Genomic DNA, 26,230 nt, shown 5'->3' with positions numbered 1-26,230 from the left:
GCCTGGCGCACAGCGTGGGTCTCTGTCCGCCGTGGGGCCGCGCCGGGCCTGGCGCACAGCGCGGGTCTCTGTCCGCCGTGGGGCCGCGCCGGGCCTGGCGCACAGCGCGGGTCTCTGTCCGCTGTGGGGCCGCGCCGGGCCTGGCGGTGTCTTCGTGCCCCCTCTCCCCCTCAGGGGCCTCTCCTCCGCCAGCTGCTGTTGCCTGGGTTCGTGTGTGTGTGACCGCTTCTCCAGCCCTATGAGGTACATGCGGTGCCTGGGTCTGGAGGGCCGCTGTGATGCCTTCAAGCATGTGTGTGGCAGAATTTGGGTTTACTTAGAGCTTTCCAGGAGAAAAAACTATACTCTGATTTCTGGGTAGCTGCACACTGTTTTGTACTGGCACCGTAAATGAAACGTTCATGGTGATTTTAGGGGCAGAATTAGCCTTATTTTCTCACCAGAATCACCTTTGTTTGAGCCTGCCTTGCAGCGCTTGGCCTTCACTGTTCCTTAATTCCCCAGGCAATCCTGTAAACCACAGGTTCCTGGTGATGACCAGCCTAAAACTCCTCCTGCAGGGATTTCAGTGTGGTGCTGCTGCTGGTGCTTCAAAGCACGTTGTGAATACAGCTGTGCCTGCTTAGTTACTCCTTTAATAATGATTAATGTTATTGCTGTGCTAGGGTGGAGATCCATCCAGAGGGTGCTCCCTCTTGGGGTCTAGGGTTTGTGAGTTCACTCTCGCTCAGGTTCCCTCTCAGGTGGCTCTGGGGTTTCAAGGTGGGGTGACTCACACAGACAGGTGACTCCCCCTCCTCTGGATCCTGTCCTCGGGTGGGAAGTTGATTTTTGGGGTGGTGGCAGCAGTGCCAGGGCAGGGACTAATGCAAAATAGATCCCAGTGGGATGCGTGGTGCTAGGCCCATGACTGGTGGTAGTATGTGGGTCTCTGTGTGGCTCAGCACCACTCAGCCCTGGGCTTTTTCCTTTGGGATTTGGCCACCAAGGGGCCAACTGGTGTCCCTTGCTTGGTGGAGAGAAAGGCAGCCGAGGTGGTGGCAGGAGGTGGAATTGTATTTTTGGGCACAAGCTTCCCAGGTTCCTCGCTCTCAGCGCTGTATTTGAGGGGGGGCTGAGGGCCCTGCAGGAGGATCCTGCCTGCTCCTGCACCCTCAAGGAGCCTCCCAGGGCTTATAGATGGACTGGCTGGTGAAATCCTTGGGGATGGGGAGGTGTTTATGGCAATGGGGAAAAGCCATCAGGGAGCCCCTCCCATTTCACATGGTTTGTGTGTTGTGCCGCTGTGCCCTGGTCTGTTTTGCTGAAGGTGGGTGAGTAGGCATGGAAATACCTGTGGAAGCCACAGCCAGGTGGTGGCACAGCGGGAACATTTAGTGTCCAACAGGAGCTCTTCAAAGGCCTGTGTGACACAGTGGTGGTGTGGGCATAGGGTTCCCAAAAGCCTGACAGGTGCTGGTGGGTGTTGGGAGATCTCCTGACCTCCCATTTCACACGGTTTGTGTGTTGTGCCGCTGTGCCCTGGTCTGTTTTGCTGAAGGTGGGTGAGTAGGCATGGAAATACCTGTGGAAGCCACAGCCAGGTGGTGGCACAGCGGGAACATTTAGTGTCCAACAGGAGCTCTTCAAAGGCCTGTGTGACACAGTGGTGGTGTGGGCATGGGGTTCCCAAAAGCCTGACAGGTGCTGGTGGGTGTTGGGAGATCTCCTGACCTTCAGCCCTCCTTCCCAGGAGACTCGAAGGTCCCTGGGGGTGAGGAAGCAAACAGCAGTGTGCTGAACAAGGAGGTGGATTCAGCCCTGGGGCACAGCTGGGTCATGGTGACATTGATGAAAGGGTGTCTTGCGTAGCTCTGGCGTGGGGTGCTGAGGTTAAATGGGGTTGGGGGGCTCAGAGAGCATGGGACTTTTCCCTGAGGAAAATACTTCCCTTCAGGCATGGAGGTGTGGGGGTTGTTGTCCCAGTCAGCTTGCAAGCAGATGCGGGACACTGGGGTTGTGTTCTGGGGGCAGGTGCAGCAGTCTTGAAATTGTGGTGATGGGCACTGGGCATGGACCACCCTCTCCATGACCACGTTGAGTTAGGTGAGCACAGCCACCTGCCAAGGCCAGGCCTTCAAAGGCCACTGCCTGGAGCAACCCGGACTACTGGAAGGTGTCCCTGCCCATGGCAGGGACTTTGAACAAGCTGATCTTTATGGTCTCTTCCAACCCACACTATTCTGGGATTCTATGAGTCTCCCTGCTGGGGTAGAGGTGAGGACCCACCTTGGTGCAGGCTGGGGACCCTAGTTGGAGCTGTGGCACTGTGTACAGCGGAAGTGTGATGGCCACCACTCCACTTCAGGGTTAACAGTGAGGGAGATGCTGACCTAGCTTTGTACTCTGGTCTGCCCTGGGCTCACTCTGGAGATGCTCCCACGTGAGTGCCAGAGCCAGCTTCTCTGGGGATCCAAGGTCAGGGAGCTTTGCTGTTAGCCAGGGTGAGGACTCAGGTGGGAGAGGGAGGGACACATCCCCAGGCCCTCACCTTGTGGTGTCACACGGGGTGTGGGACAACTCCTGGATCACCTCCACACTGTGCTGGGCCACCAGCTTGGCCACGGTGACACTGCAGCAGCAAGTGGAGGGTTTAGTGTCCCCATCAGAGGTCCCAGCATTGTCCCCTAGACAGGGGAGTGATGGGGAAGTCTCCAGTTCTAAGAACAGCCTGTCAGGGAACTGGATGGGCATGCAGGCCCTGGAGCCTTGCAGACCCCTGGGGGATGGAACCAGGACTCACCTGGAGCTCATCTCTCACAGGGTGTTGAGGAGGAACGGCCAGGCTTTGTGGGGGTCAAGGATGATGAAGAGATGAAGGCAGTGTCAGTTATTGGCCACCACCAGCAGCACCAGGGGAACGAGAGCTGGGAAAAGAGAGATACAAGGGGCATTTTGAGGTGAAAAAATGACTTGATTGGTAAAAGTAACTCGTAAAATAAGCGTGAGTGGCAAACATGGAGCTGGCTGTATTTAGCCAGGAAGCCAGGGAGGGAAAATAGGTCTGAGTGCTGGTGAGGGCTGGGCACTCTGACACCCAGGCAGTGACGGCATGTGGCGGATGTGGGAGGAGGCCCTTGGGAGGGCTTGGCTTCCCCTCCCTGCAGTCACTGCCCTTTAACCCGGCCTGTGCTTTCACATTCCCAGCAGAGGCTGGAGCTGCTGGCAGCTGGGGGCACCTGGGTGTTCAGGGAGCTCCTCCACTCTGTCCCTGGGGAGGCAGGTGGGTGCCCCTGCCCTCATTTCCACCGCAGGGCAGCTTCACTGGGAGCCGCTCCTGGATGTGGAAGCTGCAAGGATGAATCAGCCTCGCCATTCACTGCAGATCCCATTAGACTGCAGAGTGAACATACTGCATTCTACCTGTTCTTTCCCACCCAGGTAATCCCAGAAGATCTTTCTTTGCCAAACCTAGGGGCTGATGCATCCCCTTCCCTGCTCCGGTGCCGGACTCCTGCATTCCAGGTAAGCATCCCTCCAACTTTCCCCTCCACTTGTCATTGTTCTAGTCACACTTGAGCTTTTGGCTGTCACTAAGTGGTGACACTTGGGCCCTGTGGTTTCCGTGGGTGTGCCAGGGTTTTGCTGGTGTTTCCTGCAGTCCTGTGCCATGTTTGGAGTAGGGGAAAGGCTTCAGTGTGACTTGGGGCATTCATTTCAGAAGGGGTGATGGCAGCAGTGGAAAACAGCAGCTGTTTCCCATGTTGCTGCTCCTGGGTGTCTGGAGGGAGTGTCTGGGCTCCCTAAACCATGTTGGAGCACGATGCCAAGGCGTAGGGAACAGACAGGAATGCCAGAGCAGGCAGCACCAAGGATGCACAGGTTTGGGCATTGCCCACACAGCCTATGGTTTCCCAGTACCCAGTCCATCCCTGGTGATCCCAGCTGATTCCCACTTCTCTCCACAGGATCCTTTTCCCACTGATGGGAATGAGGGTTTCTCCTCCCCATTCTCTCTCGGCCTCCCTTGCTGCAGGTGTGTATCTCCAGTGGAGAGAGCCAGTAACAGGTAAGTGTTCCTTCCCAGCACATTTTGGGGGGGCAGATGGGGAAGACCTTGCTGGGGACGATTTTGGGGCTGTAAGAGAGCACCCCAGAGGTGCAGGACCCTGGAACAGACCACACTGAGCTCCTGGGGCTGAGGCCTGCCATGAAGTGGTTCTTGCTCTCAGTTTTTTATCCCTCTTTTCTGCTCTCAGGAGAGGTGTCCTGCTGGCAATCGGTGGCTGAGCAGCGTGCTGCCCGTTATGGCTAGTGAGTCTAAGAATAAACCCTCTGGCTCTGTCCCCTCCCTCACAGCATCCCCTCCCCAACAGAACACCAGGGTGCCAATGGGCAATGATGCCACAGCATTCAGGGGTTGGTGGCAGCTCAGGTTTTAGGGACCGGGATGGTTTTGGGCGTGAAGGTGAGATCCCACCCCCCCCTTTTCCATCTGGGGGCATTCTGCAGATTGAATGATGCTGTGCTTGGGAAGTCCAGGAGGTGCTGAGCCCCCCAAAACTGACTGTGGCCTCACTCTGCAGGTTGGTTTAGGCGGCTCCTGCACAAGCCCAAGCCCAGCTCAGTGGAAAGCCTCAAGTCCAGCCACTCTGCTTCGTCCTCGCCTTCTTCCTCCTCCTCATCCTCTGCCAAGAGCTCCAGCTCTTCTGGCACGAGCTTGGCCACCAGCTCCATGTCCCTGTCACCTGTGTCAGCACCGGACATCAGCGCCTCAGACAGTCCCCGGTGGGACAAGAGCTATGATGTCTGCATCTGCCACAGCGAGGGGGACGTGGAGCTGGTGGAGGAGCTGGTGTCCTACCTGGAGGGCCAGCCTGAGAGCTTCCGTTGCTTCCTCCAGCTGCGGGATGCGGTGGCGGGAAGCGCGGTGGTGACAGAGCTGTGTGACGCCGTGCAGAACAGCCACTGCTGGGTGATGCTGATAACCCCAGGCTTCCTGCAGGACCCCTGGTGCAGGTACCAGATGCACCAGGCCTTGGCTGAGGCTCCCATGGCCAATGGACGCACCATCCCGGTACTGAAGGACGTGGATCGCAAGGATTATCCCAGGGAGCTGCGGAACATCTACTACATCTACATGGCGCTGAAGGAGAAAAGCTTCAGGCAGATCAGAGACACTGTCATGCGCTGTGAGTATCCTGTGGGAGGCTGATGAAATGTTGGTCCATTGGGATGAGGACCGTGGGAAGGGACCAGATTCCATAAATTTATTTAAAGTTGCTTTTTAGAGTAATTGTTTGCTGATGGTGCTCATCTGCTGTCTCTGCAGACCTCCAGGCACTGTGCCAGAGCTCCACAAAAAGGATGGAGTAGTGCTGGGAGCAGGCAGGTGCATCCCCATGGACATCACGGAGCTGTCGCAGCTGGATCTGGATGTTGGCGTGTTCCATTGGACCTTGGAGCAGACGTGGGAGCCAAGGATGGGGAGTTCCCCACATCCGTAAGGGACAGCAGACTGGAGCCCACCACATCCCGGTGGCCAAAATCTCCTCAGCGAGGACAGCGACATCCATCACACAAACACTAAGCTCTGACATCGGGTGGTTCTCGGGATCACGAGAGCTCTTTACTGCGTTGGCATTCTCTGTCCTGAGGGCTCCAGGACCCCTAACTAAGCTGACAAGGCGCCTGCTGGGCTGTGGGCAGGACAAGATGAGGCAGGCAGTGACTTTGCACGGTATCGTTGCGACTACGAAAATGCAGAAGTTTTAACATTTTGGTGGTTTTTCCGTATTTTTGTCTCAATTCCCGGTTCGTGGGCGTTCGTTGGAGCTGCGGGGGTGCGCGACCTCCGAGCCACCAGGGGGCAGGATTCCCCAGCCCTTCCCAAGGTGTCGCGCGTGCGCAGTGCGGGGGCGGGCGCGAGCCATGGCGGAGGGCCCGCAGCCGAAGAGGAAGCGGGAGGAGGAGGAAGAGCAAAATGGCGGGGCCGCCGCTCAAGGCGGTCCCGCCGCCGCTTTCACGCTGTCGGACCTGCGGGTGCGGCGCGTCCTGCGGGAGTCGGCGCGGGACAAGATCGTGTTCCTGCACGCGGAGGTACCGGGGAGTGTGGGGGGGGCGGTCGCGCCCGCCGCCATTTTCCCCGCTGAGGGCACGGCCCCGCCCCCGGCCGCGCGCTCCGGGCAGGCCCCGCCCCCGGCAGCACGTGCCGCCGGCCCGGCCGGTCCCGACCCGCTTTTCCAGCCGGGCGCTGCCCGAGCCGGGCTCAGCTGGCGGCCAAGAAGGCGGCTGGAGACCTTATTGCAACCCTCTTTCTTGTCGGTATCATTTGGTGCTTTTGGATTCAAGCACGTTGAATCGTGCTTGGTAGGTAAAGCGGCACTGGATTGCAAGCAGCATGCCGACTCTGGGACTGTAAAATAGTACAGCCATTACAGGAAAAGTTTGTAAAAGCCCTTGAGACTGTCTGTCCGTGGTGAGGGAACCATGCAGCTGCCTTGGCTTCTGTCTCCTGAAGATGTGCATCCAAGCAGATGAGGATAGGGGAGTTCCAGGCTGCTTCCTTAGCCTTGAGGCGGTGGGCTGCTGCAGTAACTGAACTGGGCACAGACCTCCTGCTCTGCCCTGTGAGCGTGTCAGGAAAATCCACAAACACCAGAGGTTTATGTCTAAAAAGGAGATAGAGGTGTCCTTCAGCTTTATTTGAATAAAGGGAGAGAGTCCACTGGGCCACACATCCCCGGGGTTTTCTCTCTCGAGGTTTCAAAGGGCTCAGCTCCCCTTTTATTCCAACTCCCAGCCACGTGTTTCCCTCTTCCTTTCCCCACTGGCCGAGGTACTAGGAAGGTGCAGCCTTCCTGAACCACCCGCCCCATATCCCCATTAAACCTGGCACTTCACCCCAAAGTTCAGCAGCTCAGGCTCCTGCAGACCCCACTTGTCTCTTTCAGGAGCCAAACTGCCCAAAGTCAATAGAGATGTTAAGACCCATTTCAAAGATATTTATACCCATCAAATTGTTTGTTAGAGCATTAATTAGTACATGTGGTTGGGAGCCCCAGGTGAGCCCCATTGCTCTCCAGGGTGGTGTGGTGAGGCCTCACCTGGGTCTTGTACAGACATGAGTGATATTGGGGGTTGTTCCACACCCAGCACCTCCCAAAACCAGCACGCTGGGGCCACTGGATCGGGGGCTGGGGTTGCTTGGAGCAGGGCAGCAGTAAGTGCCCCCTGCCCCAGAACTTGCTCCCTGACTGATGCAAATCCCCAGGCCTGCTTTTGCCCTCTTCCTGGGAAGTGTCAGAGATGAAATTGGTGCTGTGGGTCAGCAGGAAACCTAGGAGCATCTGGGGTTGTGCAGATGGGCTGAGTCATTGCCCACATCCCCTGCTCCCCCAAAAACCACCTGTGTTCCCTGGTGGGGAGCAAATTCCTGCTGTGCTTCCGGGCAAACGTGCTGTTTATTTTGGGGTGGATGTCTGGCCTGCAAGGGGGTTTGGGCATGAGGATTTGGAGGCTACAAAGTGTCTGCCACGATCCCTGACCTCAGATGGTCCATCCAGTGCTGGATTGGTGTTTGCTGATGACTTTATCCATTCATATTCCAGAGGATTGACCTCTCTGGAGAGGGCACAGATGCTGTAGTCATCCTGGAAAAGACTCCTTTCCAGGAGGAGAAGATCCCAGACCTGCTGAAGAAGCCCATGAACGCGGAGCTGCGGATGCACAATGACATTTACTGCACGTTCTACCTGAGCCCTCCCCCGGAGCTGAGTGGTGAGTGCCCTCAGCCCTGCTCAGGGCTCTTGGGAGGGTGGCTGGGATACTGGGATGTGGTTCCTGCCCATTCCAGAGGGGAGGATGCAGAGAGATGGGCAGGTGCCACTGCTGGACCAGGCTGTGCCGCCCTGGTTGTGGTTCGGTGACAGCAGCACACCTGGCCCAGGTGGGGAGGTCAGTGTGTTGTTGCCACACTGCAGGCAATGTCTCATCCTGAGGCTTGGAATGCTGCCCTGTTTCATCCCCTTTTCCCTGTGCCATGGACACGTGGCTCAGCTGATGAGGCACTGAATGGCCATTGCTTGATGACCTTGTATATGAAGGTGCAGAAAGGCTCAGGGTGTGAGGGCTCTCTCTTTGGGTGATTGTCAGTGCTCTTACTTGGATAAGAGTTGTCTCCTTCCACAGTGTTTCTCTTGAAACAGTCTGCAGGGCACATGCAGCTGCTCCTCCTCCCAGGTTGGCATCTCCTGGGCTTTTTTGTCACCTGGTAAGGACAGGCAGCTTGTATTTGGGGGAGGATTTAAGTGTTGGTAACCTCAAGTGCTGAGGCAGATGAGCCCCCATACCCCTGCTGATTTAACACATCTGTGTGTTTTAAAACCCTTTTAATAACCAAGTGTGACAAGGACAGATGGGCAGGTTGGGGAGCTGCAGTGGAAGGCTCTTGCCCTGTGGAGGGGACTCTGGCCCCTGTAGGAAGGTGTCCTGCACTGGTGGTGCTTTACAGCTGCCACTGGAAAGCAGGGCTGGTCTTGGGGCACTTCAGTTTAATCACAGAATCCCAGACTGTTTTGGGTTGGAAAGGACCTTAAAGCTTATCTTGTTCCAACCCTCTGCCACAAGCAGGGGCACCTTCCACTATCCCAGGTTCCTCCCAGCCCCATCCAGCCTGGCCTTGGACACTCTCAGGGATGGGGCAGCCACAGCTGCTCTGGGCACCCTGTGCCAGGGCCTCTCCATCCTCCCAGGGAACAATTCCTGCCCAATTTCCTATCCATCCCTGCCCTCTGCACTGGAAGCCATTCCCTGTGTCCTGTCCCTCCAGCCCTTGTCCCCAGTCCCTCTCCAGCTCTCCTGGAGCCTCTTTAGGCTCTGGGCAGGTGCTCTGAGGTCTCCCCAGAGCCTTTTTCTCTCTAGGCTGAGCACCCCCAGCTCTCCCAGCCTGTCTCCAGAGCAGAGCTCCTCCAATCCTCAGAGCATCTCCGTGGCTTCCTCTGGACTTGCTCCAGTGGCTCCATGTTCTTCCTGTGCTGAGGATCTCCAAGCTGTGGGCAGCTCTGCTCACCTGAGTGGAGCAGAATCACCTTCCACAATTAATTCCATGTGAATGCTGGTATATATTTAAATTCTGGAAGTGCAGTGATAAATTCCATGTCAATGCTTTCATAAACACAATAACAGCCAAACAGGTTTAATAGAATTAATCTGAGTGCCTTAAGTAACATGTTGTTGCAGGGCTAAGTTAAATTTTCAGGATGTTTGATGTGCCTTCCCAAAAATGCTCTTGTTTTAGCTGTGTTCCCGTGGTGTAGGAGGGAGCACTGTCTGAATTTGTCAGCTTGAGTTGTGCAAAACTCCTTTTCTCCTGTGAATGACTCAAAATTAAAGATTTTGTTGTTACAGTGAGTTTCAGTCTGAGGAAAACACCATAACACCACGGGTGTTGTTGAAAGACGTTAAAGCTCCTCTTTCTTGGCTGGGAAAGCTCCTGCTTGGGTGTCTGCTCTACTCCAGCCCGGCAGGAGTTGCAGTGATTCCCACGAGGTGGCATTGCAAGACTGAAATCCCCTGGGCTGCCTCCAGCTCAGCCCTGCCAGCTGTGCTGCCTTTGCTTTCCTTAGAGCACTTTGCAGGGCTCTGTAACTCCACATTGCTCTGATAACAGGATTCCTTATTTTGTTTAAGGCTTATGCCAGGTGCAAAACCCCTCCTGCATGTTTGAATGGGGACTGAGCCTCTGGCTTTCTTCTGCCAAACTTTATCTTTTTAATGACTTTTAAATCTGTCTTTAAAAGATAAGTTTTTGCAGAAATATTACCCAGTGGTGCATCTTTGCTTCCCACCCTTCTCCTTGGCACCTCTCAACTCACTCTGGTGCTGAGCAGCCCCAAGCAGGAGATCAGGAGGAGGCTGTGGACCCTGGAGCTGCTATCCAGGCTCCTGGAGTCAGAGTGGAGAGCAAGGAGGCTTCTTGTTTTCAAACAATTAGCAACAAATAGCTATTTGGTGGGGACATTGCATGAGCTGCTGGTGGGCAGCTGTGCTGGCATGGGGGAAACTGCCCTGAGTGGCAGGAGGGGAAGGAAATTACCCTTTGGAGCTGAGTCACCATAGCTGATGAGGAATGCGGCTTCAAAATGTAAACAGGAGGAACTGGCTGTTAAACTGCAGTCAGGTTTGACTGACCTGGGATGTTGAGTGGTAATGTGGAGACCCAGGGAGCCCTTGTACGGGATCTGTCAGCTCCTCAGTTACAGGTGTTACAGGTCCTCATCTTTGCAAGTTTACACTTGGGTACAAGATACAGTGAAATATTTTGTAGAAAATGCCAGACTTCGGCATTAAGCAGTTTTGTGGAGCAGTCCTGTGTTGTGGTGGTGTGTGATGGAGGAATTCACCTGGAGGATTTCACAGCTGAGCCCTGCCACACTCAGTCTCCTGCATTCTGGGGTAAAGGTAGACCTCGAGACAGAGGAAGTGGTCTTGAGGTCAGGGTGTGACTGTGAGGAGCTGCCTCCAGAGCGTGTTTCTCAATGCTGCCTCTGTGGTCCCACGTACGTGGGGCTCTTCATTCAGCTGGACGTGGAGACTTCCTTCACTCTCTCCTCACTCTCTGTTGGAGAGAGTCGGGTGCTGCTCCCTCTGCACAGTCCAACCAGCACAGGCTCCATGCAATGATGACTTGTTTGTATGGTGACACAGGGAGAGGGAGGCCAAAGCATGTTATCTGAGCAAATAACTCCTCTCTGCCCTCGGGGAATTCACTCAGGGAAGATGAATTTCACTCTGAGATTTTTAGGTCTGGGAGCACACCCGTGTGAAGGCAGCACCAGACGAGTCCTGCTCATCTCATTGATTTTACTGCACGTGTCAAGGCTAAAATGGGAAATAACATTTGCATGCAAGCCAGTAATGGTCAGTGTTTGTCTGAAGGGCAAACCAACCCCTGGAGTGAGGAGAAGGGACTTTGTGAATTTGTGTGGAGCAGTGTGTCAGAGCTGATGTGACTGTGCTGCTACCAAAGGCAGGCATGTGCAACTTATTTTAAGGCCACTTTTGGGATGTTGCCTTGATTTAAGAGGCAGTTTAACACTAGATGTGAGAAGAACCCCCCCCAGCAAGGGCTGATTTCAGAGAAAGGGAAACTTTTGCCTACTGCCAAAGGCTGGGTTGCAGAAGCCAGATGGTTCAATATACACATTCCCTGATAACATCTAGTTCCTCACATCCATTTACCAAGGAGAGCTTGATGTTTGTAGAAAAAGGAGCCTCTTTGTGCCTGGCTGCTGCAGGACTGTGTTTCTCCAAAGCTGTGCTGGTGTGATTTAAGGGCTCTTACCAGTCCTCTAAGGAGTCTTTGCTCCCTGGCTGTAGACTGAAGCTTATTAAAAACATCTTAAAACAAGCACAACGGGAGAAGCTCTGGCTCCGCTCCTCCAACATGGGATGGAGAAATTGTGGGAAAAAATGGGAGAGTATGGAGGGAAAGTTTTCAGTCATGCAGGAAGCAATCCACGTCCTAAAAAGAGTCTGGTTTCAGGCAGTGAGGAGCTGGAGAAACTTGCAGGAGCTGCAGTGGGGAGGCTGGTTCTTCTCCCTGTATTTCCATGCTTTGTCTGCTTGTGGGGTTTGCCCAGCCAAGGAAACTTCTTGCATTTACACTTAAATAAAAGTCTCGAGCCTGAAGCCGTTGGAGTGTGTGGGGTGGTTTGGAGGGTGGTGAGGGATGTCATTGTGCTTTGCTCTGTGTCTTGCAGGGGTGGTAAGCTGCAACTTTCCTCTTTGCAGTGCCTGCTGCAGCTAAAGTCCACTGAGCCCCCAAGTCCTCCTGGCCATGAGCCGCAGGGGCCAGGAAGCTTTTGCTGAGTCCCTGGCAGCGTGCTTGGCTTGCCCAGGCATGTGCTGGCCTTGGAAGCTGTGAGCTCTTGCAGGGTTTATCCTTTGCAGCTTTAATTCATTCTCTGAAGAGTGCCCTGGCTGTCTGAGACAAAGCCATGGGCATACCTGACTGGGGCTGGGTTGGAATCTGGTGTTCCCATGTAACCCTTGTGCAGTTGTGATCATAAAGCCAGAGACTCTTCATGCAGCAGAGGAGGTTGTGTGTTATATTTATTTAGGGCATTAATTATTTGCTTAGGGCTGCGCCCAAGGCGCTGTCTTTCTACCTGGTGATGAGAAGACATCTTAGAGCTGGGTGCAGCAGGAATAAGGGTTGTAGAGGAAAAGAAAACCTGCAAAAACGCAAATATTGACCTGCTTGTTATTCCTTGGCACCTTCCTGCATCTGATAATCAGATTGATTAGGGAGCTTATAAATGAAAACTCTGCTTCCTGCTAGCAAAGAGAAGAAAAAGCACCCCTGCCCAAAAGGGGAAATAGGTTGTGCCTGCCCTGTGTGCTTCTACTGGCTCCCTGGCAGGGTTAAATCTGTCTGAAACAGGCTGGCAGTCGGTGTTAATGCTGTGGTGGGGTGAGAGAAGAGAGGTGAGGGTGAGGCCTCTCCTCACTGATGTGCTGAACTGGAGGGGGATTTTGGCAGAGCCTGGGGACAGTGAGGCACAGAAGGGGATGAGGCATCATTAGTGAGGTCGGTGTGCCCTCTCCTACCTGCAGGACCTCTCTCTGCTCCTATTTCGTCCTCTCCTCCTGACAACAGCTGCCTCCAGTTCTTTTTCCCTTAAGTTCCCCAAATGGTGGTGTGATTTTCCTTTTGTCTTGGGTTGTGTTTTCCTCTCTTGTTTTTAGGAGAGGGGAGGTGTGTGTGCCTGGTCAATCTGAGACTCCTTTTCTCCTGGGCAGTTTCCCAGCACTGTGGTGTTTCCCCTCAAATGCCCATTGCAGAGTGACCAGCCTGAGCAGCTGTTCTCTGCCTCCTGCTCATCCAGGTTCCTTCAATTAAACCTCCTGGCTTTTTATGACCTCCAGTTAGTTAACGGTCAGTCCTGTCTTCCAGAATAAACCACAGATGCTCTTGTGGTGGCCCCGGGCCGGCATTCAGGAACAGGCTGGCTGATGTGACTCAGATGTGAGCAGAGACAATCCCTGATGCTTCAGCCAGCTTAGAAACCCACATCACGTGTGCAGCAGTTCCCTACCCCCCGTTTCCAGGCCAGGGCAGGTTTTGGGTGCCCCACGGCCTACGTGCTGCTCCGGTGCACATGGAGCCTGCCAGGAGCAACTTGGAAACCGGAGCGTGGCCGTGTGCCAGCACTGGAAAGATTTTGGGGCGAGCCTGGTCTCGCTGTGGATGTTTCCTGCAGCCAAGCCCGGGCTCAGCTGTGACTTTGCATCCTGTGTGCGGCTCCTAAGGACTGTCAGGCTTTGAGCAGGTATCAAACAGCCTCTCTGGCTGCAGTGATTGGTGCTAATTAGCATCGCTGGGGCATTTTGGGGTTGATGAGACCTTTCGAAGGGAAATAATCATAAGTGAACCACAGCCTTTCCCCTGCCTCCTCTTCCAAACATCTGCTCAGCTGCAGCTGCACATTAAGGAGTTCTATGATCTCTCACTTAAAGCACCCTGAGTTCTCTCCCCACCATATGCAGCCACCCCCAAACTGGGGAGGTGCCAGGGGAGCCATTATGGGTCCCTTGCACCCCCACACACCGTGGTTATTACTACCCAGCACTGAGGGGCTTCTGCTGCAGTTCTTGCTCTGTTTTTGAAGTATAAAATCAGATTGTGAAAGTTTCAGCCTGAGGCTGGCTGTGGTATTTTATCTTTTGCCTTTTTTTTTTTTGTTTCCTCCCTAGTGCTTTGCTGATCTTTTTAAGTGAGGAGAGCTGCAGCCTTGTCTTTTTTTTCCTTTGGTATTACATCATCCTGCTAGAAGTGCTAATTGAGTCCTGGAAAACAACCTTGTTTGAACATGTGTATGGTGGGAATCAGACCAGACTGCCCTTGTGGTTTGCATTTTCATATTTCATGTTACCAGCATTTTCCTGTGGATTTCATTAAGCTGGGTTTGGCATGGAATGAAAAGGCAGAGTCTCTCAGACTGTGCAGCGCTGACCTTAAAAAAACAGAAAGCAGAAAACTAAAAAAGATTCAAACCATGCTAAATCCTGGCTCTGGGAACAAATAGGTGCTTATATTCAGTGTCTGGCTAGTCTGTATGCGTACTCAAGGCACGAAGCACAACTTCGGTGTCCTGGTGTGTGTGCAGCCTGTGGGTTTCTGGGCACAGACTGCAGCGTTCACAGTGCCCCAGTCACTCCCCTCAGTCTGGTGTGTGTGGGGTTTGTCCAGACTCGTGGGGCTTTTCTCCTTCCTGCACTGAAATTTATAGCAGCTCTGTGTCAGCTGGGAAGGCAAAGCCACCCCTGTGCCCTTGGAGCTGTGGCAGGCTCTGTATCACACATCCAATCTTTGCCAAAGACGGATGTTTTCCGTGTGTTTTAGCCCTGTGGGTAGGATTTACTGCTGGATTTGATGCCGACATCACAGCTGCCAGGTTGACAAGGTGAGCACTTTCATCCTGTTTAATGCCACAGAAGTTGCGCAGCAAAGTTCTAATCTTGAGGCAAACAGAAAACGCTTTCTTTTTGCCAAGGTAAATGATGAAATGTTTTTTGTGGGCAGAGGGTCACTCAGCCCTCTTCCCTTGACTCATCCTGAGCTGCGTTGACCTGTCAGCTCACAGTGCTTGCTCTGGATCTGTCCCTGTGCCCTTGACTTCTTTGCCTCAAGTACTTGGGGCTCAAGGCCAAGCACTCTGACTGAGCTCTGGGAAGAAGCTGTTCCTTGGAGTTCATCTGGGTTTGTGGCTGGATGAAGTTGCTGGGTGCGTCCTGTGAGCTTTGAATTTAAGTATGAAGAAGATGTGTCTCTGTCCCCGGGGTCGTGTTTCTGTCCTGGTTGTTGATTGCACATAAACACTGCCCTGGGAGCCCCACCTCTGCTCCAATGTTGCTAATAGGCGTGGAAGAGAGAGTGTGGAAAAACTCAGACAGCAAACTCCTGCACCTGAACTGGAAAGACAGGCCCTGGCTGTGCCTTTGGCTTTTTCTTCCTCCAGAGAAGCACTTGCAGCACTGCAGGAGGTTCAAGTACATGTTTGCTTTCCATGTCCATTCTCCCTCACCTTCTAAATGTCTTAATGTGGCATTTTTTTTGGAAGGGCAACCAGATTTGTTAGGGACTGAAGGAAGTGAGGTGGGTGGTAACTCAGTCAACGTGTTTGTTCCTAGAGATCAAAGCTACAGTGGTGTACCCTGCCACGGAGAAGCACATCCAGAAATACCTCCGTCAGGAAGTGCACCTCATCCGTGAAACCTGGGAGGACTACAAGAACATAACCCTGCCCTTCATCCAGTCCCAGAGCTTCAGCATCCAGGTATGGGTACCATGCCCTCTCCTGCAGACGCAGGTGCCTTTGGTCTCCTCTGTCAGAACACTGCTGTCAGAAGGCTTCTCTGAAGCCCAGGCTGGAGAGCTGCGAGTGTTCTGCCCCATCTCCCCTGTGGTTGTGTTGTCAGTTCTGTGGTGCTGTCCCCTCTTATTTGGTTAGCTGGGACATTTCTTTTCCATCTTTGCAGAAAAATTTTTGCCTTTACTTCAACCTGTACTTCAGGTTGCCTTTCCCAAGGTTTCTGGATAAACTCTTTGAGGTTTTTTTTTTTACCTTTCCAAGGTTGGCTTCCTGGGCATTGGTGCTGTTCACTGGGCTTCTTAGGAGTTTCTGGGTTGTTGTGGAAATGGAAAGGCACAGACAGTGCTTGGATTCCTGCATCACAACTCACTCTTGTGCCATTCAGCCCCTCAGTCCCTATTCCATGTGGTGAAACTGTTACTTTTAGTGTGCTACTTGCTCCAGGCAGCCCCAGCTTTTTCTTTGGCTTTATCCTTTTTGAATGTTTCTCTCCCTGTCTTTTCCTTTAGAGATCAGAGAAATACAAGTCTGTAGGGACCAATTCATGCCAGGCTTTGCAGAAGGGCAAATAAACCAAATCCTGGGGCTGCTGAGGCTCTCCATTAAACATGACTCCCCAAAACTAACCAGGAGCCTTGAATGCTCCCCTCCCCTTACCCCATCTTCCCTGCTGCCTTAAACTGCAGCATTTATTAGCTGGAGAGAGCCAAGTGTGTGTTTCCAGGCCACAGCCTTCATGGATTTTTTTCTCTGTGCTCTTGCTCACAAATTTCTTATGTTTCCTGGTGTAGCAGCTGCCTTCAGGAAGTACTTGAGCTCTCTTCCCCCAAATGCTTGTGAGCTGGTTTCAGTACATGGAAACACATTCCTGGCTGACCATCAGGAGCATCTGCTGAGAAATCATGGTCAGCTTGGTCAGTCCTTGACCTCTGGGATTTAATAATGCTGTTCCTTGTCTTTATCCAACTGGTTTTGCCAAGTGGAAGGGGAAATGTGAGGGGTGACAGAAATACCAGGGGACTACAGAGGCATCTGTGTTTCCTGCTGGAGGATACAAAGTGTGGATGCTTTTGGGAGAATGGTTCTATTGTGGTGCCAGTCCCTGGACATGTGTTCCGCTTGCTGGGCTTGTGCTGGGAGCAGCAGAGCAGTCAGCCAAGGACCTGCCCATCACGAGGCAGCCTTGGGTTTACAATTCAGCTTATCTGATTAGAAAACTTATTTAGGGCACTGATAGCTTGGCGCTTGTGATCAGAGCAGGCATAAAAACCCCAACAAAATGCAATTGGCCATTTTCTGCTGAGCTTCCCCCTGAGCTTTCCTCCTGGGGTTACAGAACGGAGTGAGCTTGTGCCACACTTTGGGGAATCACTTGAAGAATCTAGTCTCTAAGAGGATGCTAAGGAGAAAAGATAGCAATTTAAGCAAAAAATCCCAGATTGAGGGATGAGAAGTAGGTTTTTTTCCCTCCAGATGTATTCAGGTCAGTTTGCAGCAATCCTAAATGTTGATTAGATTAACTAAACTCTTGATAGATTTTCCCCAAAGTGTCTCATATGCACAGCACCGCCAGCCCAGTTCATTTGGTGCATTTGTGAAACTGGCTGCACCTTCCCTACCCACCTGGGGCAGCCAGAATATTTCAGACCTATGTTTGGTGGGGGAAGTGATGTTTCCGAACATTTTCAGCTTCCAAGTTTTAGCAGTTTCCTGCTGCCTTGTGTTACCACCTTCCAGGGACCTGGCTGAGGACTCTCTTGCCAGTTGAGTACTTAAGCTAGAGCATAACATGCATTTTGGAAGTGTAAAGAAGGATGCTGGAGCTGAGACTGGGAGCCAGGGAGAGCAAAGACATTTTTCTCTGGTCTTACTCTATCACTTATCCATGGTGTCTTCCATTTCCATAGCTCTTCTCTGAGCGGTGCTTTGCCTTGCAGGAGGAGCACGGGGGGGTAACCAGAGCAGGGATTACAGGCAGGCTGGAGGCTGGAACCTTAAGTATGGAAGAAGAAGAGTGGTGAGCTGTTTTCTAATCAGCCAGGGAGCCAAGAGAAATGCACTGCCCAGAAAACCACAGGCCTTTCATATCCCTGCAGAGAGCTGCCAGCAGCCAGAGCCACATCCAACTCTGCTTCTTCCTCTTTGAACAGGGAACAAAATCAGCAGAGTTCCCTTCCCAGGCCTGGTTGTAAAGATTTTGCTGTAGTTTGCAGGGTAAAAAAGATGCAAACAGCCTCATGGTGCTGCAGGAGGTGTGTGCTGAGCCCCACAGGAGCTGGATTCCACTGCTTTTTACTGAAGTGCTCATAATATTCTGGAGATTATTGGTTGATTAAGTGCTTTATGGCTAATTAATTACAAATTATTTGGTCGTCTTAAAATAAAATTGGGGGGTTTTTAATATATTCTAGTTGCAGAGATGTGCAGTAACCCATGAGCTTGGGCTAAATGCACCTGAGATGTTGGGTTTTTATTCTCTGCTGATTTATAAATCACATATTTCTCTTTCAGTGGGTGTATAATATCCTGGAGAAGAAAGCTGAGGCTGATCGAATCGTCCATGAAAACCCTGATCCTTCCAATGGCTTTGTTCTGGTTCCAGATTTAAAGTGGAATCAAAACCAGGTTGGTTTGCTCCTCTAACACTGCCTGTCTGAAGATAATCCAGAGGAAATGTCCACTGTCAGACTACTAAGAGCACCCTGAGAGAGTCTGAGCAGGTTTCTGTGCCCAGTGTTGTTAGTGATGACATTGCCAGGGCCTTTTAGCACGACCTGATTAGGGATGCTGCAGACCCAGGTGCTCTCTCTGCTGCTGAGGTGTATTTATTAGGTTCACTTCCACTTGTCCATATCAGCCCAAATGTTGTCAGGATGTGTTCAAACCGAAATCCTGTGTATTTGTTCTGCTGAACTTGTCTGGAGTTTTCTTTGTTTTTTTTTTTTTAATGCAAGCTTTGACTTGAGGTGCAAAGCAGGCAGCTGTGTTGTCCTTTGGTTGCTGCAATTAACTCTCCTCCACAGTGTTAAACAGATGGTTCTTGGCTGATGAGCAGCTGCTTTACCCCTTGTGGGAGTGGCCACTTGCTGAAAGTGATTTTTAAGACCAGGCTGTAATCCTAAATGGAGAATTTTTCCTTGGGTTCTGGCTCCCTTTCATGCTTTAAATTTGGGGAGGTGAAACTCCATACACGCACCCCTCCCTTGAAGGTGGTGGCATCAAAAAAAGTTCCCATCGTGTTTCTGATCCTCATATGCTTCTGCAGGAGGCGTGTGGGGAGAGTTGCTGGATGATTAAGACTTAGAAATGGAAATTAAAACTCAAAAAAAACGGGAACACAAGGCTGCTGGTGGGCAGCTCCATCCTGTGCGTCTGTGCAGGGAGCAGCTGTTTGTGGTGAGAGCTGAGTTGTCTCGGGGTGTCCCTGCAGGGTGGTGTCTGCACATCACTTACTCCCAAAATCCCCTGTCAAGTGGTGATGGGGCAGCTAAGCTCGACTTTCCACTTGTGTCACCAGAGGCACAACCTTCTTCCTGATGAGATTTTGCAGCACAGGGGACACATGTCCAGCTTGTAGGATGTGCCCTGTTCTGTGCCCTCCCAGTGGGGCAATATTTAGGGATCCTAAAGCATTGCAGCATGTTGTGACTTTCCTGGTTGTCAGCAAAGCCTCGGTGGAAATCCTTGTGTGCTGCAACCGAGCTTTGCAACTCACATCTGGATTGGGCTAAAACTATAGATGGGCTAAAATTTGTGCTTTGGCTTCCTCTAGAGACCTGCTGCATCCACAACTCCCAGCTGGCATGGTCAGGGAATGCCTCAGTGGTAGGATTTGTCCTTAGGGGAGGTTTCCCCATGTTCCTGTTGCCTCTTGGAGTGCTGAACAGGATCTTCTGGGCTTCTCCACAGCTGCTGGGCTGTTGTCTGCAGCCCAGTCATCCCTGGAGCTATCCAGGCCCTTTGCACTGCTGATCTCCTTCCCAGGCAGGCGAGACAGCATCCAGGTTGCCTTTGAGCCAAGGAATTTCTTGTTTGCTGTGGATGGCACTGAGCCAGAGCTGATCCTGACAGCCCTGGGAACACTGGTTCCTTCTGCTACATCCCACCTGACAGGCAAGGCTGCTGCATGAAATCAGGGCAGTGAGATGCAGCTCCCAGCAGGAATCTCTGAGCTTTCCCTCAGAAGTCCTTTCAGCACTGTGGCCTCACACTCCTTTGGTTCCTGGACCACAAATGCTGTGAATTCACCTGCAGTTATTTCAGACTAATGGCTGGGGGGGAAAATTTCTCCTTAGCACTGTGCAATCTGCTGGCCTCAGCCTTCTGGGTGCTCCTGCCCAACCTTGATGATGGTTTGAGTTGGTTTCTTCGGCTGGTTTTTAATTTTTTTTTTTTGTGTGTGTGTGTGTGGTTTTTTCTTCCACAACTTTTGAGTTGGTTTCAAACGTGCAGGAGCCCTGAGGCGTTGCCTGAAGCGATGCCTGGCATGACATCATTCCAGGCCTTTTTAGCAACAGGCTTATTTGTTTGAAACAGCAACATGCAGATGTTGTTATAAGAAGAGCTGTTTGCTTTTCCTCTCACCAGCCAGCCTGGAGCCAAAGAGCACAAGCTGATACACCGTCTTTTCCTGGAATTGTGCATGGGAATCAAATGGAGCCATGAGCAGGCTCTGCTGCCTGGGTGCAGGAATAGTTCTGTGCTTCAAGAGTCCCTTGAAGGGTCCTGAGGGCATCCTTTGAGATGAGCGTCTATTTCCAAAGAGCTGCACTGGGTTTCTCACAGCCCTGAAGAGATCTGCTGGATCTCAGATATCCAAACCCTTTGCTTTCCAGTGTTTATATTATAAAGTCACTCACTGAGCTGGTGGAGACTGGGATTTTTTTTTTTTTTTTTAAAGTGTAATGATCCACAACTTTGTGTTGTGTTAAACATTGAATGTGCTGAGTGTTTCAGGGGATGCCAAAGATTTGTCTGAGAGCTGCTCATGGGACGTATTTTAACTGCCCTGGGTTTGTACAGTGACCAATTAGGTCCTGAAAATTGTTATTTATAGAACTGAAGTGACTCAAAAGCAGCCAGCTGTTTGCAGAGTGGAAAAGTAGAGAGCTAATCACTGGGGAAATTTTCAGTTTCAGTTTTAGTTGCTGTGATTCACTGTAAAGGCTGGTCTGATCTGAGCTGCAGATCAGCCATCGCTGTGGGGTGTGCATGGGGGTGCTGGCAGGGGCTGAGTGACCCCACGTACCTGGGTGGGTGCCTGCACCTGCTCTCCAGCCTCAGCCACACAGAGAAAGCATTTTTGAGGTGCTCAGGAAGATGTGAAGGTGGAAGGGCAGCGCCGAGCACGATGCTCACAGTATGAGAGGGCTGATCACTCCATCTGCCTCTAAAGATGAGAAGGTCTTTGTGATCCCAGTGTTTATGGGTTAGGATGAGGCTGTTCCCTTCTGGTTATTTCTGGACAAACCCCAGTTTCTCCAGAAATGATGCTTTGAGGTGCAGTGGGATTGTGGGTGAGCACATCCCATACTGGGAGATTCAGCCCAGTGTGGGTGTTGAGGACAAGAATCCCTTCAAAACACAAATATCCCCGTGTAACACAAATATCCCTGTATGGCACAAGAATCCCTTTATAACACAAACATCCCTGTGTGGCACAAGAATCCCTTTGTAACATAAACATCCCTGTGTGGCACCAGAATCCCTGTGCAGCACAGATACCCCTGTGTGGCCCCAGGATCCCGATACACAGCCTGGGAAGCCGTGAATGGCGTGTCAGGTGCACTGGTGCCTCCCTGTGCTGTTTCTGTGTCCCCTCCACGCCCCTGCTGTGTCTCTGCAGTTGGATGATCTGTACCTGATCGCCCTCGTGCACCGCAGGGAGATCAAGTCTCTGCGGGATCTCACGGCCGAGCACCTCCCGCTGCTGAGGAACGTCCTGCAGGAAGGGAAGGTGAGTGTGAGGCTGGTGCCACGCTGCTGTCCTGGCCAGGGGGAGCTCGGCTGCCTCTGCAAAGGCACTCCCTGTTTTTTCTGCCTGGGGACCGCTCCTCAGGAGATAATAAATCATGAGACAGGGCTGTGTTGCCCTCTCTGCCTGGACACCCTGTCTCCTGCTCTCCATCAGCACCTTCCCCAGATCATGCCACATCCAGGTGCTGTAGGAATGCTCTATAACTTCCTGTTAGCAGTCAGCTCTTTGTATTAACAGCCCTGTCCCAATCCCTTGCCTGTTCTCACCGGCTGATGTGTTTTTCCACAGGGTGTGTTTGGGAGATGGATGTGCAGTAGCTTCTCTTTTCCTTCACTGCGTTAGAATTTGGAAAGTAATTGCACTGGGGAAGGTGGGAGATTAATTAAGAGATTAGTCAGGGGATTGCAGCGAGTGGAGCCGGCGCGCCAGAGTTGGCCGTTGCTGTTTATAGCTTTAATTACACTGGCTGGTAACGGATCCCTGTTACTGTTCCAATGAGTTGGAGTGATAAGGGTGAAAGGGAAAATGATAGGGGTGGATAGCACATCCCATCACGGAGAGATAAACGTGGGGCAGCCGGAGGCCTCGCTCTATCCCCGCAGAGGCTGAAATGGAAGAGCTCTGTCCTTCCAAACTTCCCCCTTCCCCTTGCTGTGCGGAAGCCGAACTCCCTTTCACCTTTCTCTACGCCTTTCCTGCCATCCAGGGATGCTCCTTCCCATCCACTTGGAGGTTTTGTCAATGCTGAGCTCTCTGTTTCCCCTCCTCAGGAGGCCATAGTGAAGCGCTTCGGCGTGCCCGGCTCCCAGCTGCGGATCTACCTGCACTACCAGCCCTCCTACCAGCACCTGCACGTGCATTTCACCGCGCTGGGCTACGACGCGCCGGGCAGCTCCGTGGAGAGAGCCCATCTCCTGGCCGATGTCATCGACAACCTGGCCATGGACTCCAGCTACTACCAGAAACGGGCTCTGACCTTCCCCCTGCGGGCTGATGAGCCCCTGTTTAAGAAATTCCAGGAGGCAGGAAAAGTGTGAGGAGGCAGAGGTGCTTTTGTATATATATATTTTTTTTCAATAAATACCCATTTTCGGGCTTTTTTTTTAAGGTTGTGTTCCTTTTCTGTTTTTAAACTCTGTTTTTGTACAAGGTGGGGCTGATGATCCTTTGCTATGGAAACCGTGTTGTCTGTTCAAGTCCATTAAAAAAAACATTGATTGAATAAAGCCCTTTTGAGTGTGCTGGATTTTACCTCAGACTGGACACCTGTGGGATGCAGGGAGCAGAGGGGTTTGGGTGGGAGGGGCTGTGTGTATCCATCTTTTCCACCCCTCCCCAGATGTCAGCCCAAACAGGGTAGTAGGCAGAGGGACAGGTCCAAAAAACCCTCACAAAAGCTTCATGTGTTTCCTACAGATTTACCCCAGGGAGTGAGATTGCAGCTTTCCTTGAGCAGGGAGGGGTGCCTTGCTCCAAAGAGCTCCAATGACTAACCCGAGTCCTCACCCTTCCTGTCTGGCTGTGTGGAGACAAGCACTGTGTGCTGCCTGATCCCCAGCCTGAGCACCATCACCCCTCTGCTGCTCCTCAGTCATCTGTGTCTGAAACAGCCTCCTGTGCAGGGGCAGCCCTTTCTGACAGAGGCTGCCTAAGGGTTGGCAAGGATTATGGATTAAAGCCCCCTCAAAAAATAAATAATAGTGTTTTTCCTTCTGCTGAGGTGGTGGCAGGACGGGTAAGTGCCGGGAGTTGGATTCAATGATCCGTGGTGGTGAAGGACCCAATTTCTCTGTATGCAGGGAGCTTCCTCGGCCACCCGGCCTTTGGTTCCCTGGCAGCTTCTCCACTGAGCACCAGCCTCTGAAAACTTCATGAGTTCTTGGTGCCAGAAAGGGCTCTGGTTTCTGGTTGGTAACCAGGGACGTAATTGCAGGAATCATCTTGCTGCTACCCCAGTTCTTTGCTCCTTTCCACATCCTGAGCTCTAAAAGGTTGGTTTTTTTTTTTGCTGATGGGGGAAAACCCAGATGTGATTTATTTTTTCCAGGCTGCTGGCTGTGCTGGAGCATGGCCGGAGCAAAGTGGCATCACTGGAGCAGCCCTGGGGCTCTGCTCAGCTCACCCATTTATAAATATTCAGGTCAGGCAGCTCCCTGGTGCCTTTCAGCAGCAGGGAGAGGCAGAGCAGCTGGATGCAGCCACCTTCCCTTATTTCTCTGCAGAAATTCCCATTTTCTGGGCAAACAGTTAGGTTTGATGATCTTAGAGGTATTTTCCAAATTATTCTTGGAGTCCAGAAGTGCAATAGTAAGAAAGCTGCAGTGATCTGCTGCGGGAGCCTTTCACTCTTGCTTCAGCTCTACCCACCTCCTGAGCAGAGCAGAGCAGGTCAGTTGATTTGGGGAGCTTTAGGATCTGGGCATGGCCAGTGGGGTTGCCTGCACCATGGCTCTTCCCTAGCTTTTAAACTGCTAAGAGACACGGATGAATTTTCTCCCATAACAAAACATTTTCTCTACTAAGGGGGAGTTTGGTCTCCTTTGGTGAGGGAACATTCCAGTTTTATGTCTCCATCCAGGCCAGCCCAGGAATGGAGGTGGTTGAAAAACACACAAGCCCATCCTGCCTCCGAGGAAGGTTCCCTGGTCCTCAGGTATTGAAAAAAACGCCCTCATTCTTGAAAATAGACTCTCAGAGGGCTGTGACAGACGACCAAGCAGCACATCTTCCGCAGACCATCTGCCTGGCTCCTGCTGGATGAATTTTTTTCCTGGGAGACTGCACTGGAGGGCAGGGAGCTGCATGGAGCCCAGGATGGAGGCTGTCTGTGCCTGTCCCAAAAATAGGGGTCAGGGAGAAGCATTCTGCTGGATCTGGAGCCTTCAAAGGATTAATTGAGGTCCTGGGGCTGGGCCTGCAAAGCCAGATGGCATTCCCAGGCTGTGGCTTGAGGAAGGGTGAGCCTGAGGTGATGCAGGACAAAGCTGCCTTGTGCTGGGCATGAATCGCCACATTCTTGTCCCTGTGGAGCAGATGCTGCAGCCTGGCTGAGGGCAGCCCCTTCCTCCTTTCTCAACAGATCCTGCTGGCCTGGCTCCTGCTTTGGCCTCGTCACCCTTGTGGGAGCATTTTGGCTGTGGTGTGAGGGGTGGCACAGCCTCTGCCCGTGCTCTGGTGGGGCAGGATGCCAGTCCTGTCCGTTCTCCAAGCCCTTCTGTCGGTGTGAGTTCCGGACGGTGATGGCAGAGCTCATTACAAATTTCACTTCTCAAACAGCCAGCATTTCCCCCCCCCACCTCTTTTCTTCTCCAAATTACTCAGTGCTCATCATGCTGAATTAATCCAACTGGCAATTTATCCTTTGTAAATTAAATATTAGGGCAGGGTGTAGTCATTAACAGTGACTAACAACCCAGCGAAGGCTCCTGGCACTCTGCTATGGCTGCAAATATATTCCCATTTTCTGGTGGGCTTCAAAGCCCTGTTGTCTGCTGAGGCTGTGGTGGCCACAGGAAGCTCGTGGCTGGTTTTTGGGTCCACTCATGTGACTGCTCCATGGATGCAAGCAGGTGCCCTGACATTCCTGTGGGATGGACACAGCTGGTGTCCAGCACTGGGTACTGGCATCACCATTGCTTCCCCAAACCTCGGTGATGCTTGAGCCACAGCACCGGGACCTCTTGGCACTGGGGTCTGGGTGAGCCCTGATCCTGGATTTGCATCTCTGCAGGGGTTTTTATTCTGCTCCCAGTCCTGCTGATGTTGCCCTGGGCCACGGATGGGGGGATGCTGGGGATGCAGACCATCACCCCACCATCACCCCACCATCACCCCAAAACGAGCCCATCCACCACCACCAGCAGGATTCAGCTGCTGGGGACTGAGAAGATCCTGGGAAGCGAAGATTTTCCAGCCTCTTTTAATATTCTGTCTTGGGGGCACAGCAAAAGCAGACATTTGGGATGCATTATTATTGGCTGGAGCTTCACTGAATGCCGTTTATTATTTTCAGATGCAATAAACCAAGCAGTAGAACCCATGAGACTGAGGGGTCAAAATATCCTTCAAGCAAATCCCTGCCGAGCTGTGGCCCCACTAATTATCCCAGATTGTCTACAAGCCTGTGGCAATTAAAACCTAATTACGGCGAGTTTGCCTGTCACCACGGGTAAGACTCTGCCCCACTTGTTAACAGCAAAGAAATCCCAGCCTAAGGAGGATGAGGAATGAGGCAAGGATTTTCTTCAAATATTGATGTAGTTCCCTTGGAAAAATCAGATGTGTCAGCTCGACAGGTATTTTATCAATTTATATTGGCACCGGACACGTTGTCTGAGGGATTGGCTGAACTCACCCTGGGCAGGAGGGATGAGTTTGAGGCTGCAGAAATAAAAAAAAAGTTTTGAGGGGAATAATAAAAAAAAAAACCTTGAAAAGTTGACTGCTAATTTTGTGTACTGTGGGCTGGGATGGAAATGGAATCCCGTGGGAGAGCGAGGTGGCCTGGCATGGGGCATTCCTGTGGCGAGGACAAATTTACTTTCAGGAAAAAGAAAAACTCTTAATATTAGCTGATGATTTTAAACAAAGCCATCCCCAGGACGTTTGTGTGTCGTCTCACGATGGTTTGAGCGTAATCCCATGGGGCTTCCAGCATCATCTCCCGGGGCTTCAATGAGGGAACACTGCAAACCCCCTGGCTGGGTGTAAATCTGCAGCAGGATGAGCTTTGCCAACCCCCAAATTTACTGTGAGCCAAATTTTAGCGGCTCGGCGTTGCCTTGGGAGGGGCCGCCCCCAGCCCCGTGATTTTTGGGGGTCCGAAGAGCCCGGGGATGAGGTGATCGGGTGCCTTCATCTCCCGGGATGCTCTTCCCCTTCCTCCTCCCTCCTCCTC

At 52.2% G+C, this 26,230-nt stretch overlaps 2 protein-coding genes across 5 annotated transcripts; both read left to right on the top strand.

Moving 5' to 3' along the window:
- The first annotated feature begins 51 nt into the window (after window positions 1-51).
- TIRAP (TIR domain containing adaptor protein) lies at window positions 52-5,756 on the top strand. Of its 3 annotated transcripts, none has more exons than XM_040085114.2 (6): window positions 52-243; window positions 3,421-3,504; window positions 3,948-4,015; window positions 4,239-4,293; window positions 4,566-5,171; window positions 5,312-5,756. In XM_040085114.2, the coding sequence occupies exons 4-6, from the start codon at window positions 4,287-4,289 to the stop codon at window positions 5,353-5,355; spliced, it is 657 nt and encodes a 218-aa protein (XP_039941048.1). In that variant the 5' UTR covers window positions 52-243; window positions 3,421-3,504; window positions 3,948-4,015; window positions 4,239-4,286; the 3' UTR covers window positions 5,356-5,756. The 3 variants fall into 3 exon arrangements, with proteins under 3 accessions (XP_039941048.1, XP_039941046.1, XP_039941047.1); XM_040085112.2 differs by having other exon boundaries at window positions 3,948-4,048; XM_040085113.2 differs by lacking the exon at window positions 52-243 and adding an exon at window positions 1,421-3,262 and having other exon boundaries at window positions 3,948-4,048.
- Window positions 5,757-5,892: 136 nt separating this feature from the next.
- DCPS (decapping enzyme, scavenger) lies at window positions 5,893-22,559 on the top strand. 2 transcript variants are annotated; one of them, XM_040085110.1, is made up of 6 exons: window positions 5,893-6,078; window positions 7,590-7,758; window positions 15,175-15,320; window positions 17,868-17,981; window positions 21,202-21,312; window positions 22,104-22,559. In XM_040085110.1, the coding sequence occupies exons 1-6, from the start codon at window positions 5,911-5,913 to the stop codon at window positions 22,368-22,370; spliced, it is 975 nt and encodes a 324-aa protein (XP_039941044.1). In that variant the 5' UTR covers window positions 5,893-5,910; the 3' UTR covers window positions 22,371-22,559. The 2 variants fall into 2 exon arrangements, with proteins under 2 accessions (XP_039941044.1, XP_039941043.1); XM_040085109.2 differs by lacking the exon at window positions 5,893-6,078 and adding an exon at window positions 6,417-7,201.
- Window positions 22,560-26,230: the final 3,671 nt, after the last annotated feature.

Source organism: Hirundo rustica, chromosome 23 (assembly GCF_015227805.2).
Source record: "Hirundo rustica isolate bHirRus1 chromosome 23, bHirRus1.pri.v3, whole genome shotgun sequence".
NCBI classification, from domain to species: Eukaryota; Metazoa; Chordata; class Aves; order Passeriformes; family Hirundinidae; genus Hirundo; species Hirundo rustica.
The sequence above is the reverse complement of the archived record's forward strand: the minus strand, read 5'-3'. Positions and strand labels throughout refer to the sequence as shown.